Here is a 22,286-nt window from a genome sequence, read left to right on the forward strand (position 1 = left end):
CACACCTTGCGCAACTTGACACCACGGCAACCATGGCCTTCAAGATCATTGGAATCCACTGCGATTAAGCTGAATCTATGGGCCTATCACTTTCCCATCGCAGACAGGTCGGTGGTCTCTTGGTCTTTTCTACTGCCTCCTGTCTGGTCTTACTCCTTCTGTTCTTGCCATGCTCTGTCACCCCCAGGTTCCTGCAGGGCTCACACGGTTCATCAGAATCACCTTCTGTGGAAACTCACAAAATCTAGAATCACTCACTTCTCAACTCCACTCATTCATTCCTCTTTTTCCCACCTGGGGAACCAACTTCCACATTTTCTTCAATCGCATTCCTCCCTCCAGGTCTTCAAAACAGCTCTTCTCTGGTCACCATTTCTGATCATTCCCCATCCAAAAGCATGATATTTTCCACCCCCATAAACCTCCCTTACCTTCTCCAAGCCCAGCTCTTTCCAACTTTCCAGTTTGTTCTGCTGGATAATTACCTCTGCCACCAAAGGTGAATGGAGGTTACGTTTTCACCCCTGTCTGTCTGTTTGTGAACAAGATATCTCAAAAAGTTGTGGACGGATTTGGACAAAACTTAGTGGACATGTTGGGTGTCTGACGAGGAAGAATTGGTTCAACTTGGGTGAAAATCTGAATATAGATTCGGATACGAGAATTATTTCATTTTAAAGTGATACTTCACCATTGAGAGATAGGGTGAAAAGCGATATATAACATGATATTAAAAAAAGTTATGGACGAGTTATAACTAAACTTGGTGGACGAGTTGGTTAGGTGACAAGAACAAGCTGATCAGATTTTGCTTCAGGTCCGAATCCAGATCTGGACTATCAGTGGGATAGAAACCATAAACTGTTCAGCCTGGCAGAGGAATGCGCTCTACCAAGTGCTCTCCTAGTTTGCTTCTGTACACATCGTGTCCACCCACTGTGTCCTCCCCTCACACTCTTTCTTCCCCACATACATTATTTGTCCAAGTCTACCTCCATTTTGATTCTCAATCCTGCTGGTGGTGCTTCCCATCCTTTCTTTCTCATGTTCTTTTTTTTGTTCTGTTGCATCCTGATCCGTTCTGTGATCCAGCTCTTCCATGAGCCTTGACTTTGCGTAAAAAAGGCTTCCATGAGCCTCGATTTTGTTGATCTCGGTATGCTTTCCGCCATTAAAAGCAAGTGAGAGGTGACGTTTCTGGCGTTACCCTTTGTCGGAGGAAAAGTTGTAATATCTCTGTTGAATATAAGACATCTTCCTGTAGACTCCATCCATTGTTCTACCTGTCCACCGGTGCAGATGAACACCAGCTAGCTACCTGAGCAAGACTAGTTCTTAATTTCACAAATATTTAATCAATCAATCGACAGTTTCTAAAAAATAGTGTGCAGTGCAAATATTAGGCAGCACATTTGATTTTGCTCATTGAATATTAATAAAACTTCAGGAAAATCATTTAAGTGTAATTACCATTACAACAAGCGTGACAATTAAATAAAAATTGGGGAAGAAACATTTTTGGATGTAAACAGTCAAATTATCATCAGCAAATGCAATTTGTCACTCATATCGTTTCACACCGAATATTTGTACCGTACGTACATTTTAAACACAAGCAATGACAACGGTACCCACAACATATCCTGCGGCCTTCAGTCTTCAGTCCCTGCCATTAACTGCAGAGACTCTATGAACCGACTACGCCTGCACACACTCGTCTCCACCCTACTTATATTGTCCCAGAGAGGATTAGGATAGCATGCAGTGCTTTTCAGGGCAAACAACTGGCATTACCGCAAATACGCCGACCCACTTGAAGTGCCATCGATTGCAGGCCACAAAACCTACCAATCATGGCTCTCCTAAGGATATGGATGGTGATGCGACCCTTTTGCGCTGTGCAAAGTTGATTTTGTTTCTGTATCTACAATAGTCACCTATTGTTCTTAAAAAAAAAAGAAAAAAAGAGGGAGATAAATGAGCAGGTGCTAAATCAAGCGAAAAAAAAAAACGTTCAGCAAATATCTTTGAGGTTTCCGAAACAATGGCGTATGGGAGGAGATAGTTCATCACACAAGGCCAAAATGAACTCGTTCATTTTCTTTCTCCTCTTCAAAAACCTCACATAATCATTCAAAATATGTATAACATTATTGTTTTGACACAAATTAACTGCACCAATTGGAACATTATCACAAGTTAAGGAAATGGCATCACAGTTATCAAAATAGTGATATTTATCAAATTATCAAAAATAGTTATCAAAATAATAAAACTGCAGCTCAACTGTTCTTCCCAATTTTAAAGTTTGTTCGGTCTGGCAAAGAAAGGAAGTTCTTCATCAGTTATATCATCAAAATTCAATGCGTAGTATCTAAGTGATGCCTGAAAAGTCTGCTTTCTCAACTTTTGACTTGCATGATGTCCTCTGTGAGTTGAGGGATAGCTTAAACAAACTTTATAATGATCACTGCGAGGAACTATTTTGCCGTATTTTTTGAAAGTCACACCATCATTTTGACAGAAGACATTTCATATGTTAAGTGGAGAGAAAGATGATGATGTGCAAAGTATAGCAAAGTTTCAAGTTCAACAAGACTGAGTATTTAACAATCTAGAGCCTCAACAGGGGATATAAATAACAGTATGTCTCAAAATGAACAATCTATATTAAAGAATATCTGTATGCGGACACACACACTCACTGACATGCAGACGAATTACAATAACCTCTCCCATCCCTTCAAGAAGTGGTGAGGCAAACAAAAAGCATGGTCAAATGAAAGAGCACATTAAAGAATACCTTATAGAGCCTTTAAATGAACCTTGCATTATAACCTCTCTGCTCAACATAATATATCCTCCAAAACACAAATGCTATTAGAATGAAAATATCTGAATGATAAATCGAAATATGTGAGCATTGCATTTTCAGAAGATGACTGTGAATTCACATTGAACTTTCTTTCGTCTCGTCTCATTCCCAAAGGGATGGGAGAGAGGAGTGCAATTACCTCTGCCAGCGAAGGTGGATGGAGGTTGTTTTCACCCCTGTATATCTGTCTGTCTGCCTGTTTGTCTGTGAACAAGATATCTAAAAAAGTTGTGGACGGAATCGGACGAAATTTGGCAGTGCGGTAGCGTATGTGACAAGAACGAAATGATTAGATTTTGGTGAAGATCCGGATCCTGATCCTGATCCGGCTACCAGAATTTTTAAGTGATCCTTCACCATTGGGAGATAGGGCCAAAAATGATACATAGCAGGGTATCTCAAAACGTTATGGAAGGATTTGGACGAAACTTGGCAGAGATGTAGCCTATGTGACAAGAACGAAATGATTAGATTTTGGTGAAGTTCCGGATCCTGATCCGGCTACTGGAATTTTTAAGTGATTCTTCACCATAAGGCCAAAGACGACACATTGCGGGATATCTCAAAAAGTTATGGAAGGATTTGGACGAAACTTGGTGGACAGGTTGTGTGTGTGCGCCAAGGAAGATTCGATTCGATTTTGGTGAAGATCTGAATATGGATTCGGATACGATAATTATTTAATTTATGAAGTGATTCTTCACCATTGAGTGATATGGCTTAAACTGATACATAACATGATATCTCAAAAAGGTATAGACGGATTTGGACGAAACTTGGTGGACCGGTTTGGTCAGTGACATGGACAAATTCATTCGATTTTGGTGAAGATCTAAATATGGATTCGGATAGGAGAATTTTTTTTAAGCAATTCTTCACCATTGCGGGATCGGGCGAGAAGCGATATATAACATGATATTAAAAAAAGTTATGGACGAATTATGACTAAACTAGGTGGATGAGTTGAGAAAGTGAAAATAATAAGCCGATTAGATTAGGTCCGAATTCAGATCCGGCCTATCAGCGGGATACAAAACAAACTGTTCACCCTGGTGGAGGTATGCACTCTACCGAGTGCCGTTCCAGTTGGTCTGTGTGTCTGTGAGAGAGTGTGTGAGTCCGCACGCAGATCTACTTCATACAGCATCTGCGGTCACAGCAAATTGTGTTTCATGATAACATATGCAGCATTTCTGTCAGGCCTTCCAGTGCACCTCAGATCACGAGCTTGACTAGCATGCCTGGATGGCCTCAATCACATTTCCATCTGGTGAGTCGAGCTCATGACGTGTGATGCGCTGTAAGGCCTGAGTAAAAGGCTACATATTGTTGCGGTTTTGTGTTTTATAATAAAGGTTAATTTCCCCTCCTAGTTTAGTTACACTACAACATCTAGCCTCGTTTAAGCTCAGTTATTTCTTAGTAAATGTAAGCGTAGACCTTTCCTGTGTGTAGTTTTGCGTTGAGTAGAATGATGAGAATTAGGTCCTTTACGATGCCTCCATGCTTTTGGTTTTGGCGCGAAATACCACGAGGCCTGAACAAGTCGATCAGGGCCTAGGGAAGGCAGGGCAGGAGGAGTGGGAGTGAACAGTAAGCGCGAGCCGCCAATCAGGGCTCAAAGGGAGTGACTTACCACTGCGGCAAAAGGCGGAGTTTCGAACATTCGATGCGGGCTAGGGCGGGGACGATATAACACTGTGCCCGGAGCCCCCACCTCAGTTATGAGGCAGTCAGTTATGAGAGGGGATGCGCCAAGTTATGAGGCGCTGAGTTATGAGACGGGAGGAGACGCGCTGAGTTCAGTTATGAGAGTGGCGCAGCCCATGAGTTATGAGCTCGAGTTATGAGGAGGGATGCGCTGAGTTGAGTTATGACCTCAGTTATGAGACGGGAGGAAAGCGCTGAGATACGAGTTATGAGTTCGGAGCACTCAGTTTGATGGCAGTTGTATTAATCGCGCTGTAAGAAACAGCCGTGCCGGGCCACAGACGCGCATATTTTCCTGCCTGCCTTCCTTTACCGAGATACGCGCCACGCGGATTTTCCCGCCTGCCTGCCTTCGCCGGGTTACGTGCGGTGACCGCCAGAGGGCCACGCCAGGTGAGCTGTTCCTGGAGGACCAAAGCCGGCGCGTTCAGCGCATGAACATTTCTTCCTTCATCCCCCTGTGAGTGTGAGTGGGCCCATTGTCTGAGGATTAAGTTAAGACTGCTTAAGACTGCCCTGTGTGTCTCTTCTTCTACCAGTGTACATTGTGAAAATAATAATTAAACCTGTTCTTCCTTTGATTCAACCGTTTCGTCCCTTCCATCATTGACTTAGCGTGGTACGAATTATATCGCTCTGATCGGGTTCCAATAACAAGGTAACAGCATGGACCACGTGGTACGCCATCCGCTCGGGTGTACTCAATTACGCGTGGTTCGTGCGAGACTCGATCCCCGCTTCCGCGGCGGCGTGGGTACTTAGGTACGTGCGAACATTGTCCCGAGACCCTTTTCCACGTCTGCCCGGAAGTGGCGACTCAGTCTCGCGGTTCGAAGACCCAAGGAGAACCAGGGGCTTAATCTCCCCTTGGTAAGGGAACGGGCTTCGCAAAACCGTAACAATATGTTATCTTGAAACACAATTTGCTGTGACCGCCTATGGTATATTAAAGTAGATCTGCATGCGGACTCACAGACTCATACACATACTTACTGACAACAATTATAATTGTCTTTACCATCCTTTCGGAAATGGGAATGTTATTGTGATGGTGCTGTGCATCAATCCGTGAGTTAGTGAGTCCACACTGGCTCACAGGTGCCATGGTGCGGCTCTGTATTGAAATGCTCTGTCCTGTTACAACATGTGAGTACCTTTCATGAAACTGAGGGCTGCCCGTTAATCTTCATACGAAAAAAACCTGCCCGAATAATCCCTGCCGGTTAAAACCAAGGGGTAGTGTTCATACGTGCAAGCAATACAGAGTTCACTCCCATGGTTAGACCAGTGAGCTCCATAATGGTCTCTTTGTCATTTTTTGTTTCCCCAACGACCAGACTCTGGTGCATAAATATTTAAGGAAATTAAGGAACCCAACAGCGGAAATACAATGCTCCGAAAAAACAGGAAATGGATGCGAGATTTCCATAATTCTGAGTAAACAAAAACATTTGATAAAAATATTGAATTTTTGGTAAAATAAGGGAGTACTGTGAAACATATTGAGTTTTAAAGCACATTATGTTCATTCATTTCCAACAGCAACATGCACATCTGCTGTCACCTTTGATAAACAACACGACCGAGACTTACAAAGAAAACCCAATTTCAATTTCAAAAAGGACCTGCAGCTAAAATATTTTAATCCAACTGAAGACAAAGAAAGGTTATGAAAAGAATGATGAAACCTCGGATTTTCAAAACAGCAGCAATGAATAAGGGATTACAAAAGAACAGCAGGTGAGTTTACCACCCGATAATGCACCAGACGGTCCACTGACGAATGAGATGCTTCATAAAATATTTTGAAATAGATATAAAAATGGCACGACATATTAAAACAACGAGGTGTAAACTGTAGTCTTTTTATTTTATCAAAGTGAAAATCATTTCCCAAATTTAGTGCCATAAATTGTGTGCACAGCACAGGTGTCATGATAATTGCATGCAAAACTGATAGACGGTTGTTGATGGTACAAATCAACAAAAGCTAAATGCAAACCCAGAATCACTTCATATTAAAAGAAAGAACTCGTCAAATAATCAAATTTTGCATGTACGTGTAAGGGGGCATTGAAAAAACTTGAACAACCGAGATGTTTACAATAGTCTACGAAACACCAACTTTTGTATTTTACAATGTGTAAGGATACATAATCAGTTAAATAATGGAGGCTCATACTCATGGCAAAGCTTTGAGCACAAACAGAAGTAAAAATACAGATGCAGACACACAGACACAAAGGTCTATGTATGGACACATAGGTGAACATACAAAAGTGCGCAAAGACACGGGTGAACAGACAAAAGTGTGCAAAGACAGAGGCGCACAGAGACAGAGATGAACAGATAGAGGGGGCACAGAGACACAGACACAAAGGTACACAGCCAAAGAGGCACATATACAGAGGGGCACAGAGACACAGACACAAAGGTACACAGCCAAAGAGGCACACAGACAGAGGGGCACAGAGACACAGACACAAAGGTACACAGTCAAAGAGGTGCACAGACACAGAGGTGCACCGATACAGAGACACACAGAGACACAGACACAGAGGTGCATAGAGACACAGACAAAGAGGCGCATAGAGACAGTGGTGCACAGAGCCAGTAGCCCAGAGACACAGAATCACACAGAGACATTGGTGCAGAGACAGGGGTGCAGAGACAGTAGCACACAGAGGAAGTGGTGCACAGAGACAGTAGCACCCAGACAGAGGCGCACAGAGACAGTGGAGCACAGAGACAGTGGAGCACAGAGACAGTGGCACACAGAGACAGTGGAGCACAGAGACAGTGGCGCACAGAGACAGTGGCGCACAGAGACAGTGGCGCACAGAGACAGTGGCGCACAGAGACAGTGGCGCACAGAGACAGTGGAGCACAGAGACAGTGGCGCACAGAGACAGTGGCGCACAGAGACAGTGGCGCACAGAGACAGTGGCGCACAGAGACAGTGGCGCACAGAGACAGTGGCGCACAGAGACAGTGGCGCACAGAGACAGTGGCGCACAGAGACAGTGGCGCACAGAGACAGTGGCGCACAGAGACAGTGGCGCACAGAGACAGTGGCGCACAGAGACAGTGGCGCACAGAGACAGTGGCGCACAGAGACAGTGGCGCACAGAGACAGTGGCGCACAGAGACAGTGGCGCACAGAGACAGTGGCGCACAGAGACAGTGGCACACAGAGACAGTGGCACACAGAGACAGTGGCACACAGAGACAGTGGCACACAGAGACAGTGGCACACAGAGACAGTGGCGCATAGAGACAGTGGTGCACAGACACAGAGGCTCACAGAGACAGTGGTGCACAGAGACAGTGGTGCACAGAGACAGTGGCGCACAGAGACAGTAGCACACAGCGACAGTGGGGCACAGAGACAGGGGCACACAATGACAGTAGCACACAGAGACAGTGGCACACAGAGTCAGTGGTGCAGAGACAGTAGCACACAGACAGAGTTGCATAGCTGCACTCACACGCACACACACACACAATTGTTTTGAAATAAATCAAGATTATCATATTAATTAAGGCAATAACTATTTTACAAATAAGTTTCAGGTTATTTTGCCCATGCATTACGTAGCTCAGACAACATACCGTTGAGTAGACGGAGGAGGTGCTTGATACCAGAGATAGTGATGAACCGTGCACTGTAACAACATCACAGCCATGAAATCAAAACAATGCAAATCCATATTACAACAACAGGTCATTGTCCTGAATCCTTACCAGAAGTGGAGTTCTTCATAAGATACTCAGAATCATAAGATACCCAGAACAATATTATGGCTCTGGATGATCAAAATGAAATGAAATTTCGGATCAAAGTTGTTACCATCAGCAAAAAATTTTTATGAAACAATAGCTGCAGTGGCATCACGGAAGGTGCCTGAACACATTCTGACAATATTATATAAGTTTCATATTTTTGTCTCCGGCCCCTCCGCCAAGGTCTGAGACGGGAAACATTAAAATGAGTTCCGTCCGACCCGACTGACCGATCATCTGTCCATGTACTTTTGGGTACACGATATTTCAAAAACCGTTGAACCTTTAGCTTTCATATTGCAGATATCTATTCCTCATGGCACTATCTCAACCTGATTAGATGACAGCTGTGATTGGCTAAATTCTGTTGCCATGGCAATCATTTCAGTAACTTGGCTTGTTTCCGTGATATTTCAAAAACCGCTCAACATTTAGCTTTCATATTACACAGATGTATTCCTCATACCACCAAATAAAGCGGGGGACCGAGAGTGTCAGCAACTTTTTTTTTTTAAGCCTTAACCAAGGCTTGATATGTACTCACCACTGTTGTTGGTTGAAGGGTTAACGAAAATGGTGCTGCATGCTTTACGAGAATTTTTTTTAATATAAATTTTTAAAATTATATCTGCACATGCAAGTAAGACGTCCTTTGGCCTAACAGTGCAATAACTACACATCTCTACATTTTCAATAACATTTAGGAAAAGGACTGTTTTCTTCAACATTAGAAAACAACTCACACATTGAAAGGCTTGATTCAAATCCATTGGTGGCCAAATATATTGCCAAAGGGGGATTTTGCACATGACTGCACATTAATCCTGTTTTTGGAAAAGCAGCATTTCATACAGGATGTGTTGCAGGCCAGTGTTATAAAATATAGAAAGTTACGGCAGTGTTATATGAGACGTGCTTTAATGTTCGGAAGATACAAATGTGTTTGGTCATCGCTCATCAGAAAATGAAACAAAAAAACCTATAACCGGTTGGAATATTCTTACAGAAACTACAAGTACCGGCGTATATTGGCGAGTCATCAAACAAAATATTACAAACTGATGAGATAAAGATGAAGCAATGCAGCAGTGATATCTATGGTTATAAATGAATGTCATTAAACATACTTTCTAACACGTTGATAATTCAAAACATATTGCATGATGATCTCATGATGAGCATCTGCGTGATGTTATAAAATTGAATGCAAGAGCTAAGAATTTCCTCCAAAATTGTAACTTCATGGAGCCTGCGTTGGCCTTTTCACCTTTTGAGTAAAACGGTTACCATCGTTTGTGAATGTCCAAAAAAATTAATTTTTACAAAATTTACAATACCCGGAGATACATAAGACACAATTCCAAACCAGAGCTGCACATCCAAGAATGTTTGAATGTAAATGAGGTGCATCTGATGTGGGAACAAGAGGAAAAAGGACACAAAGAGATATAGGATATGAAGGGCGGCAGACATATTGAAAGGAAATCAAATACGGATGCAGATTGGGTCAGAGATGATGGAGGAAAGAAGAAAAGAAGGAAGTTATGAAATCAAGGAGGCATCAATTTTCATGCCAGAAGTTATCATTTTATTGTCGTCACCAGTGATTGAAACGACGGACATTACCATTTGATAATGAACAAGTTGCAGCTTCTGAAGAAGATGCACCTTCTCAGAGTGCATGATTCCAGGTGCAGCATTCTTACCTTCCTCAACGCCATCTCGGAATGATGCCGACCGGCTGATCCCACGGTGTCGTTCGTCAAGAGATGCAGAGCTGTTCCGCAGCCGGGTGTCTCCGTACATCTCGTAAGTCGGTTCATGGGTCGAAACGCTGTTCGAACGGAATACGTTTGGGAAGGACATGCTGAATTGAGCAGTGTTTGGACTTGCTGTGGGAACAGAAAACACAAAGGGTTAAGTAGTTGGCGACCTGAAGTGAAAAAGGAAATTTCAAATTTTAATTCAAATTTTTAAATTTAATTCACCAAAGGTGAATAAGTAAATTTATACAATATAAATAGAAGATCAAACCACTTCACATCATTGTTTAAAGAAATCCTATTTCCATCCAACTACATTTTATTAAGCATGTTACTGTATTCAATCTACACTATCAAGGAATAAAAAAGAATTTGACTCTTCCATGATGTAATTGATAAATGGCAATGACTAAATGTCAGGTGACCAATTGTAGGATCTCAAAAGTTACGTACAGGATGGTTGAACAACGAGTATTTCTTCATGCTTAATGTGTTGTGTTCCCATATGAATACTTGCCTCAAGTTGTTAGGTTTATTTCATACATCCACAACCAGACTCAGTGATGTACGTTTTGTAGCATTCACTCTTGAGTCTGGGAGGTCGGCGGTTCGAACCTAACCCCAATTAAGCCATACAAAAGACGTACAAAAATGGTACGCTGCTTCCTTGCTTGATGTTCAGAATTGAAAAATAACACAACATGAACAAACAACCATAGCGCCAGCTTAATATGCTTCATGGTCTCCTAATGCATTGAAGTTCCTTATAAGGCGACTCGTATTTTATAAAGTCATTATTATTACCACTCCTAATGGCCCCAAATATTACCCTTGCTAAAGGTATTGCACTTGGGTCCATTTGTCTGTTGTCTATTTGTCGTTGCAGAATGTGTTAACACAGGCCATGAACGCCATCTAGTAATAATGCACAATTAGAATGTGAGTACGTCTATAAAGTATGTACAATTAGAATGTGAGTACGTCTATAAAGTATGTACAATTACAATGTGAGTATGTCTATAAAGTATGTACAATTACAATGTGAGTACGTCTATAAAGTATGTACAATTACAATGTATGTCTATAAAGTATGTACAATTACAATGTGAGTACGTCTATAAAGTATGTACAATTACAATGTGAGTATGTCTATAAAGTATGTACAATTACAATGTGAGTATGTCTATAAAGTATGTACAATTATAATGTGGGTACGTCTATAAAGTAAGTACAATTAGAATGTGAGTACGTCTATAAAGTATGTACAATTAGAATGTGAGTACGTCTATAAAGTACAATTAGAATGTGAGTACGTCTATAAAGTATGTACAATTATAATGTGGGTACGTCTATAAAGTAAGTACAATTAGAATGTGAGTACGTCTATAAAGTATGTACAATTAGAATGTGAGTACGTCTATAAAGTACAATTAGAATGTGAGTACGTCTATAAAGTATGTACAATTAGAATGCGAGTACGTCTATAAAGTATGTACAATTAGAATGGGAGTACGTCTATAAAGTATGTACATTTAAAATGGGAGTACGTCTACAAAGTATATACAATCAGAAAGTGAGGAAAGCATCTTTTAAAAAGTGCTTTTCATGATAAGAACAATAACTACTTTTGTACCCATAATTAAAATCTATAAAGAACACTTAATTTGTCTGCATCTTCAGAGGGCAGTAAGTGCAACTCATGAGAATGAAATGCACTATTGAAATGCAATGTAAAATTATGGGTAAGATTCAATATGGGCATTTAAACATCAAACATGTAGTGTTTCGAAAAATGACCCTGGGGACCTGTTTTAGAGCAGAAGGGCCCCGTTATGTGCCGGGACATTCAATAAGTGCTGGCTAATCCCGGAGAGATGGTGTGTATGTATAAATGTGTGTATTTGTATGTAAATACAGTACATATCTATGTTTGGATGTATACTGTATATGTATGTATTTGTATAGTATGCACATACGTATGTATGTATATATGTATGCATGGATGGATGGATGTGTGTATGTATCCATGTATGTATGTATGTATGTATGTATGTATGTATGTGTGAGTACGGATGTGTATGTATATAGTATGTATGTATGTACTGTACATAGTATGTATATCGTATGTATGTACTTAGTATGTGTATTGTATGTATATCGTATGTATTTAGTATGTATGTATATAGTATGTATATATTGTTACGTTTGTGGGTGTAAACAATGAAATACCTTAAGAAAGTTCAGAATGTGTAGGTTTAGAATGCTCCGTGTGCCACAAAGAAGCCACCTTGTTGTACGTAAGTAGGCCGTCTGTCCGGGTAAGAGCGTTTGGATGTCGCCATAAGGGGCGTGGCTTTGTGCTAATTAATCCTAGGGTTTAAAGATTAATTCCCCAGTGTGTAATTTTCCTCCTGTGGTCTTCCCTCCGGTTTTATTACATTCGGCCAGCCAGGAAAACGAGGGCTCAGTAAAACAACGATGGCACTGTAAATTGACTCATTCGCTCACCACGCCCCCAGGTCTGACAAACAGCATTTGCTGATCAGCAAGGGAATGACGTCATCCCAACATTCCCAAACAGAGATTAGAATCTGCCCCCCAACGACTCGTAATGAGGAGGCCACGCCCCGGCCTTCGTGATTGGTCGAAGTGATGGATGATGGAACAGAACTCGGTGATTGGACAGAGTGTGACGTCAGCGTGGAACAATCGAGAGCTGGGTGAGAAAAAAGACGCCGGCTCACCATCTTGGTCTCTCTTTGTGCTGGTGTTTGTTGGAGGCAGTCACATTTCTCTGTCTCATCTGGTCCTGGCGTTTGTTGGAGGCGGTCATGTTTTCTCTTTGTTCTGGCTTGGTGGCGGGCGGTGGCACATCTTTGGCTCATGTGCGCTTGCGGAAAGAGACTGAACAAGAGAGGTTCGGGGCAGTCGGCATCGCGAGAAGTACCTCACGTTGGGGACGTCGAGGAGTGCGACTCCACGCCATTTTGTGCGTTCCCATGTGGTGACTCTGGCTCGACGACCAGCAAGCCCTACCAGCCATTTGGGGACACAAAGCTGAGTGCCGGCCGATTACCAAATCATTTTATTTTCTTTCATGTGTCTTCCCTGTGTCTGTAATTGTGTCCGCATGGAGGGTCCCTCACCTTAGCCTATTGCTATTAGTTTTCACCTCAACATTTTTATTGTCTTTGCATTTATTTTCATTAAATCATTATTTGTTGAATTTTATTTTTCTTGTCTTGTTTAGTTTCTTTGTTTGTGGGTTCGGATTAACCCAGTGTCGGCCGTCCGATCAGGTAAGACTTCGAACCTTCCCGTGCGTGAGAAAAGATAATCCCGCCAAGTTTGAAGTACGCCTCGGAGTTAAAGCTCGTTTTGGTTATTCGTCCTCTTGGGGTGTTAACCCCAGGGACGCGACAGTATGTATGTACACTACCGGTCAAAAGTTTTAGAACACCTCAATTTTTCCAGTTTTTATTGAAATTTACGCAGTTTAATGTCCAGTGAATAACCTGAAATGGTACAAAGGTAAGCAGTAAACTGCTCGAGGTTAAAAAAAAGTTTAGGTTAGCAAAAATGGGAAAATAATGTAAATTGCACAGTTATATTGTAAAAAAAGGCCTTCTTCAGGGAACAAGTAAAGGTTGAACAACTTAAAGCTGTTCTGCAGCAATGTACGTAAATTAAGCCTTGAAAGTTGATGCAAACAATTCTGACAAGTGTCCCAACCTCTGCTGATTACTTGATTACAAACCCCCTGTCTGTATAAAAGCAGTATTGGAAGAGACTGTTATTACACCCTCTGAAGCATTATTTGGACAATATTGCACTGCAGGAAGTAGTATATTGGAAACTGGAGGAAACTCTGACAGGAAGAGGTCTGGCAGACCCAAAGCCACAACAGAATCAGAAGACATGTTTCTGAGTCAATAGCTTGCGTGATAGGCGGCTCACAGGACAACAGCTTCAAGCACAGCTTAACACTGGTCGAAGTAAGCAAGTCTCCGTTTCAACTGTGAAGAGAAGACTTGGAGCTGCAGGTTTGACAGGTCGAGTGGCAGTAAGAAAGCCATTGCTAAGATGGCAAAATAAGAAAAAGAGGCTTGCCTGGGCCATGAAGCACCGCCAGTAGACTAATGAAAACTGGAAGAAGGTCTTATGGACCGATGAATCAAAATTTGAAATATTTGGTTCATCACGCAGGGTTTTTGTACGCCGTCGAGTCGGTGAAAGGATGGTTCCTCAGTGTGTGACACAAACTGTCAAACATGGAGGAGGAAGCGTGATGGTCTGGGGCTCTTTTGCTGGATCCAGAGTCGGCGACTTGCACAGAGTGACTGGCACCCTGAACCAAAAGGGCTACCACAGCATTTTGCAGCGCCATGCAATACCCTCTGGTATACGCCTAGTTGGTCAGGTGTTCATCCTACAGCAAGATAATGACCCTAAACACACCTCCAGGCTATGTCAAAACTACCTTCGAGGAAAAGAACAAGACAGTAGGCTTCAAATCATGGAATGGCCAGCACAGTCTCCAGACTTGAACCCCATCGAGCTGGTTTGGGATGAATTGGACAGTAGGGTGAAAGCAAACCAACCTGCAAGTGCAACACATTTGTGGGAACTTCTGCAACAGTGCTGGGAAGAACTTCCCAAACAATATTTGATTTCCATTGTAGAAAGAATGCCACGAGTGTGTTCGGCGGTTATATCTGCAAAAGGTGGCTACTTTGCTTAGTCAAAATTTTAAATTAAAATTTGTTAAACAAAATGACTATGATTTCTTTTTTATCTCCAACTGTTTATTTGTTCTATGCTTAATTTCAGAGTACATTGACACATTAAACTGCGTAAATTTCAATAAAAACTGGAAAAATTGAGGTGTTCTAAAACTTTTGACCAGTAGTGTATGTATGTATGTATGTATGTATGTATGTATGTACATAGTATGTATATAGTATGTATGTATGTACATAGTATGTATATAGTTTGTATAGATGTATGTACATAGTTTATATATAGTTTGTATTGATGTATGTACATGGTATGCATATAGTATGTACGTAGCATGTATAGATGTCTGCATGTATGACTGGATGGATGTATACTGTATAGGTGTACGTATGTATTTATGAATGACGTAAAAATAAAATGAAATAATTTATTCTTCCGATAGTTTTTTTTAAACACACCTGTATATGCATTTTTACAATTGGGAAATCCAAAAGAACAATCTTGTGATGCTAAAAATGTGAAAAAAATTAATTGAAGCTTTTAAAATGCCATCAGATGGATCTAAAGCAGGGGCGGGCAACCCCCGGCCCGCGGGCCACATCCGGCCCGCGAAGGCTTAGCGTCCGGCCCGCCACCCTGCTAGGCTTTATTATTGCAATCCGGCCCGCGGACCTCCCAGTAAAACTCATATCATTTGTAAATGTAAGAGTTTATATTTAGCCGGTCTGAATTCAAGAAAGGGACATTTTGTCTTCAGCACCGTCCTCTTCCGGAAGACATGCGCACGGGGAACTGTCTTGCCTAGACACCGCCTGCTTGCTGATAGGCGGTCTTTTCAAATCAGCCGGCATGTGATACGGACGTCCTTCCGATTCAGTCAGCTTGCGACAAACGTTGGTGTCTGGGACAAATAACTTGCAACAAAGAGGTAAGCGACGCAGAGTTCTCTAAACCTATTTCAATTTTCACTTTCTTTCAATTTGCTTTGTTTTGTTTGTTAGAACATGTTATTATCTTTCATTTGCTGCGTTTAAATAATTTTATTCTCCCTTTTTATTTGTAAAAATAAAAATATAACGAACTTTCTATTTGTAAAGAAAAAAAATATATAACGAACTTTCTGTTTGTAAAAGAAAAAAGAAATTGACGAACTTTTGTTTAAAAGGAAAACGAAATTGACGAACTTTTGTTTAAAAGGAAAACGAACTCTTTAAAAAAAAAAGTATGCAGACTGATTCATTTCCTGTATTTCAGTTTTACGGTGAAACTGTGTCATATTCAGCGTTGGCCACGTGCGCGCAAAATAAATACATTCATCTGTACAATTCGTCTTCCGATATTTTTTGTGCCCCAGATTGCTTGCTGTTACATCATTTATTCATTGCTGATATACCTAATTTTCTTCCTTTTCAGCTCATCATGTCTGCGACCCAGCGTGTTAAGAAGAGGAAAGTGGACCTCGAGCGTCGGATCTTCAACCCTGAGTGGGAGAAGTACTTCTTCATCGAGCGCTTTGGACAGGCCCAGTGCCTCATATGCTTGAAGACTTTGGCTGTCCTAAAAGAGTACAACGTGCGCCGCCACTGGGAGACAGAGCACCGCTCGTCAAACTTCGCGTCGGTGTCTGCCACCGAAAGGAAGGACGCCATGGTTAGACTATCAGGCAACTTGGAGAAACAAACTTCACTCTTCCGCAAGCAGAATACTGAGGCCGAAAAGGTGACGCGCGCCAGTTATGAAGTCTCCCGCATCCTTGCTCGCCGAATGAAGCCATTCGCGGATGGGGACTTCATCAAGGAATGCCTCCTCGCTGTAGTGGACTCCGTCTGTCCAGAGCAGCGTTCCGCCTTTGAGAACGTGAGCCTTTCGTCCCGCACCGTTCGTCGCCGCATCGAGGATATGTCGGAAAACGTGCACGACTCACTCAAAACACGCAGCTCAAATTTCGTCGCCTTTTCCCTCGCTCTGGATGAGAGCACCGACACAAAGGACACGGCCCAGCTGTCCGTTTTCATCCGTGGCGTCACCGCTGACTTTCAAGTGTGTGAGGAATTCCTCCAGCTTGTCCCGCTGTGCGACACCACCACTGGGAAAGACATCTGCGACGCCGTGCTTCTGTGTGTTGATCAGCACTCCCTGGACCTCTCCCGTCTTGTGTGTGTGACGACCGACGGTGCCCCGGCGATGGTTGGTGAGAAGAAGGGCGCCGCTTCGCTGCTAGTGCGTCACTGTGCAGCCGCCGGATACACTCAGCCCATTAACAAGATGCACTGCATCATCCACCAAGAGTCCCTGTGCGCTAAGTCTGCCAACCTTGTTGGTGTCATGTCTGTCGTGGTGAAGGTCGTCAACTCCATCCTCTCCCGCAGCCTTAACCATCGTCAGTTCCAGGCACTGATGGACGAGGTGAACGTGCACTACAACGACCTGCTCTACTTCTGTGAGGTACGCTGGCTGAGTCGTGGGGCCATGCTGTCTCGGGTGTGCGACCTACAGCAGGAGATTGCCACCTTTCTACGTCAGAAGAACCTTCCCCACGCTGATCAATTCTCTGATCCGTGGTGGCTAGCTCGCCTGGCCCTGCTCACGGACATCACGGCGCACCTGAACACCCTCAACATAAAGCTGCAAGGCAAAGACATTCTCGTGACAGACATGTACGCGCACATCACTGCCTTCGAGGTTAAACTGCGCTTGTGGGAGGCTCAATTGGCTTCTGGTCAGTTTGTGCATTTTCCTCGCCTTGCTGCATGTGCCCCTGACGATGTGGACCTGGGCACTTGCGTTAGTGTCGTCAACTCTCTACGTGAGGAATTTGCTTCCCGTTTTGCAGGAGTCAGGGTGCTGGCTGCGGACTTCAAGCTTTTCACTGCTCCCTTTGACTTCCCCGTGGAAGACGCCCCTGCCTCCTTTCAGATGGAGTTGGTGGAGCTGCAGTGCAACGATGAAATGAAGGCGAAGTTCCGCACCTCTTCTCCATTGTCCTTCTTCCGCGACACCGTTCTCCCTTCTAACAATTTTCAAAAATACATTGCCCATGTCCAACGCATTGTGGCCATGTTCGGCAGCACCTACTGCTGTGAACAGCTCTTCTCGAAAATGAAGTACACGAAGTCTCACCTTCGCTCCCAACTCTCGGACCGCCACCTCAATGACATTCTTCTGTTGTCTACCTCAACCATAGAGCCAGACATGGAAATACTTCTTCATGGCAAACAGCACCAGCAGTCTCATTGATTTGTAGAGTGTTCAATGCAATTTTTGTACAATCTATTCATCTATCTATAATTCCAGTAATCTCTGTTTGTTTGTACGTTTGTACGTTTGTTTGTCTGTGACCGCTGTTTCTCGACAACCACGGGTCCGATATACTTTTAACTTGCCAGGTATATTGCTGGGGACCCGAGGATGTGCCTTTTCAAGGTTTCATATTAATCGGACAATTACTTACCGAGCTATGTCCAAAAAACGATTCAACCAATCAGAGAGCAGCGAACTATCGCGTGTGCCGAACGTGGCGGACACACTCTGCCTCGGATGGCACATTTGAGAGCGTATTCATTTATTTCACGTTTGCAAACTATGTTGGCGTTAAACTATGTTTTAAAACTAATAAAAACGAATTTGCGATTCATTCGCTTTCCTGCGCGTTTGTGCACGCGATGGCGATTTCTTTACCAAACTCCGGAAGCCGTTCGCTTTGGACCAAACCATTTCATGTAAATAGAGGGGGGGGATATAATTTTAGATATAGATATAGTACGGGCAATGCCCTAGTGTAAACAAAATATAGTAATTCTGAGATTTCGTTTTTCACTCCGGCCCGCGATCTCCTTCCAAAAGTCTCATCTGGCCCTCACTCTGAAAAGGTTGCCCGCCCCTGATCTAAAGCAACCCTGTAAACAATGTGGTGCTCCAAGGACAACCTTCAGAAACACTTGAATGTAACAAAGCATTGCTGAAGCTTGTGTGCCGAAGAGCTTACCTGTTCGAAAAAAACCTGATTTTTAAGAGGCGATGAAAAGGCACCTAGTTAATCATGTAAAATAACTAGAGCTAATCCTCTTTGTATTTACTCCAAACCCATTAAGAAAACCTTCATACCAACTATCCTGAAAGACAGGAAGTAGGCCCTGATTTACTTAAGGGCCATGACTTGTCATGGCAAAGATGTTTCCCTTCAGACACCAGAAGCCATGTCGGTTGTAAGAGCTAAAGGGTTTAAATGTTGATTTGAAATCTCAAGAGCATTACAACAGAAGTATCGCCGACCAAATACACACCGTCAACGAGACTGGCAGGTCGGTAGCAACATCTAATGGGTCTCAACAGGAAAATGTCCGTCTCTATCGTTTTTCATGGACAGCTTGTGCGGCAGAGGAAATTTGGAACCCGTGTTCCATCTGTAAGGAACGGGCACACCACGGCCATTCAAGGCCCAAGACTACGGTTCTGTGTGTGAAATGTCTCATGAATAAACATGTTGTTTAAACTTGCCAAATACTACTTTTTAAAGAATTTTTCACCATTCTCATATGTGTTGGATAAAATAGACCCAAAGGGTTAGGGCTCAAAGTATTTTGCTCTGACAAAGGGTATTTTTTTCTACTTTTATTTTATATAATATTCTTATTTATATTACAAATTATATTATTATTATATAACATATATTATATATATATACACATGTTGTTTAATTATATAATAATATATATTATAATATATTCCCTGCTATCCAATAATATATATTATATATATTATTATTTATTTTATATTCATATTCATTCATTCATTCATATATTATTATTTATTTTATATATTACAAAGGGTATTTTTTTCTACTTTTATTTTATATATTATTATTATTTATATTACAAATTATATTATTATTATAGAATATATATTATATATATACATGTGGTTTAATTATATAATAATATATATTATAATATATTACCTGCTATCCAATAATATATATTATATATATTATTATTTATTTTATATATTACAAAGGGTATTTTATTTTATACTACTAAAAGGTAAAGTATCAAAGTATTTTATCCCCCCTCTTACTCCCCCTTTCCCGTGCCTCCTCCCAAAGATCTCCCGATGTCCCTGCTAGTCTAGTAGGAAGACTAGGTCCCCCTGCACCCCCCGGAGATATACTTCTAATCAGTGTTTCTAGATTGGAAAAAATGTGTAGAAAATGACTAGCTATGGCCCCAAGCTGAAAAAATGTCCCACATACCATTTTTATGCAAATTACTGCTGCCATTATCAAAAAAAACGATTTTTGACATATCTCAGCCAATATTGCAGATAATTGAAAAATGAAGGTGTCTAGACCCATGTTTTGAAGGGCATAGATCATGATAGAACTATTCATAACATGATTACATGTGTCTATGGTATACTAGTATGCATATTAATGCTGTAATCACAAAATAATCAGTTTTACAAATGATAAGGATACGTTAATACTGCAGATAACTTAACATGGTACATAAGGGGTCTAAACCCAGGTATTTTCAAGGTTAAATGTCAACAAGATGCTCCTGAGTCTTGCATAGGGGCGGGACATTGGCAGTAACATTGGTACCACTCAACTTTTCTTCCCACCATTGACTTTGTATTGCGAGAGATTTTCACTTGCTTATTTAAAGGTTTCTCACCCAGCCCACGTAAAATCTACCAACTCCTGCTGTTAACTCCCAAACATATTTTTTTATGTTATCCAATCACAGTGCAGAAATGACAGACTAGAGATCCAAATTAGTGCTGCTATAGCTGCCATTTTACATTTCCATCCATGTAACATGCGCGCTCGCGCGCTCGTATCAATTGGTAATGTCGCGCGCTCGTATCAATTGGTAACGTTGATGTTATTGAATACCTCAGTTGAAAGTTCAGTCTTCCATTCCATCTGTGTGTTGTTCTTGGTATTCATCCTCCAATCTAGCCAGGTAAGATGCTAACTATAATGTTACTCACACTCTTGACTTCAGTTTCTGCATGAAATCATAAACAGGCAGAATAACAGCTGAGCCAGCTAGCACCATGTTAGCTAACGTTAAAGCTAGCCTCATCTATGTACAGTATGTTCCTAATGTCGGTGTAACTTAAACTTTTGTTAATGCCAAACATGAGACATATCTGTTGACTTCTGTATATGAATTGAACCAGAAAGAGGCACGACAGCTGAGCTAGCTACAGTAACTTAGCACAATGTTTCATTGGCCTAGATAGCTAACGTTAGTGTGGAAGAATTTAGATGTTTTAGCTATTAGCACTTTTGATGCCACTAAACATGGTTTAGTCAGCTAAAAAGTACCCTAGTGTAGAACATGACTCAGAACCTCTGTTACCTCACTGAAAACTCAGAGCCTCCTTTCACAGGCACTTTTAACATCATTCGTGATTTCTTATTTGTCATTTAACAGTGATGGTAGACATCGACAGCAAGCATGCCCAAAAGAAAACGGAGTGTAGAACCTGCAGCCCAAAGCTCTCCTCCTACATGCATCCTTCATGTACCATCCATGTCTGATCATGGGGATTTCACGCCCCTCCGTAAAATTAAAGGATCTGCTTCAGAAAAACTGCAACTGCTTCAAAAGATCCGGGATAGACGTCTCAACCAACCGCATGACTCCCCATGTCGTATGCAATCAGTATGTGATCAGATCCCGGCAACTCTTCCTGATGACCTAGAAAGAGTAGGATATCACAGCAAGTGTTATAAGCACTTTGTCCGCCACTTTCATCGTCTGGGAGATGATACAGAACCAGGGCCATCAACCTCATCATGGCATCACTCTCCTCGTAAACCAGGAGGTTCTGCTGAACCCATCTTCCCGCCAGAGTGTATATTTTGTGAGAAAGTTGAGACCAAAGATGCTCATCGCAATACTGAGAGGCCTACAACCTTCCCATCCTTTAAAAACAAAGAAAATGCATGGGAGCAAATCGAAACACGGGCTGAGAAAATGGGTCTCTATCGACTCCATCGAAAGGTGAAAAACAAAGACCTCTTTGCATGTGAGGCCAAACACCATCCGTCATGTTTTAAAGCTTTCCGCACAGCATTCTACAACTATGAGCGTGCGATTCACAGAGCCGAAGCACCAAAGGAGCAGGCTTGCATGTCAGCCGCCCATGAAAAGGCATTCAACTCAGTACTGGAACACATTCAAACCCAGGTCATCCAGCAGAATAAAGTTCTACAGCTTTCTTCCTTGCGCTTGCTCTATGTCGAGGAACTGAAACTGAATGGATATGAGAACTCAAATTATCGGTCAGAGAAACTACTGAAACGCCTACAGAATGACCCAATCAAGGAGCATATCCACTTCACGAAGGTTGATCATGACAAATGTGATGTCATTTCTTTCTGGCTTGTGCACAGCTCAAACATAACA

At 42.0% G+C, this 22,286-nt stretch overlaps 1 protein-coding gene across 1 annotated transcript in view; it reads right to left on the reverse strand.

Moving 5' to 3' along the window:
- The window catches only part of LOC137412026 (neuron navigator 2), a gene marked incomplete in the record, with an annotated part of 519,476 nt that overhangs the window by 106,834 nt on the left and 390,356 nt on the right, over positions 1–22,286 (reverse strand). Inside the window, 2 exon segments of the mRNA XM_078769766.1 lie at positions 8,198–8,250; positions 10,075–10,260. Coding sequence (XP_078625892.1) covers positions 8,198–8,250; positions 10,075–10,260 — 239 coding nt within the window.

Source organism: Myxine glutinosa, chromosome 1 (assembly GCF_964187855.1).
Source record: "Myxine glutinosa chromosome 1, kmMyxGlut1.1, whole genome shotgun sequence".
NCBI lineage: Eukaryota > Metazoa > Chordata > Myxini > Myxiniformes > Myxinidae > Myxine > Myxine glutinosa.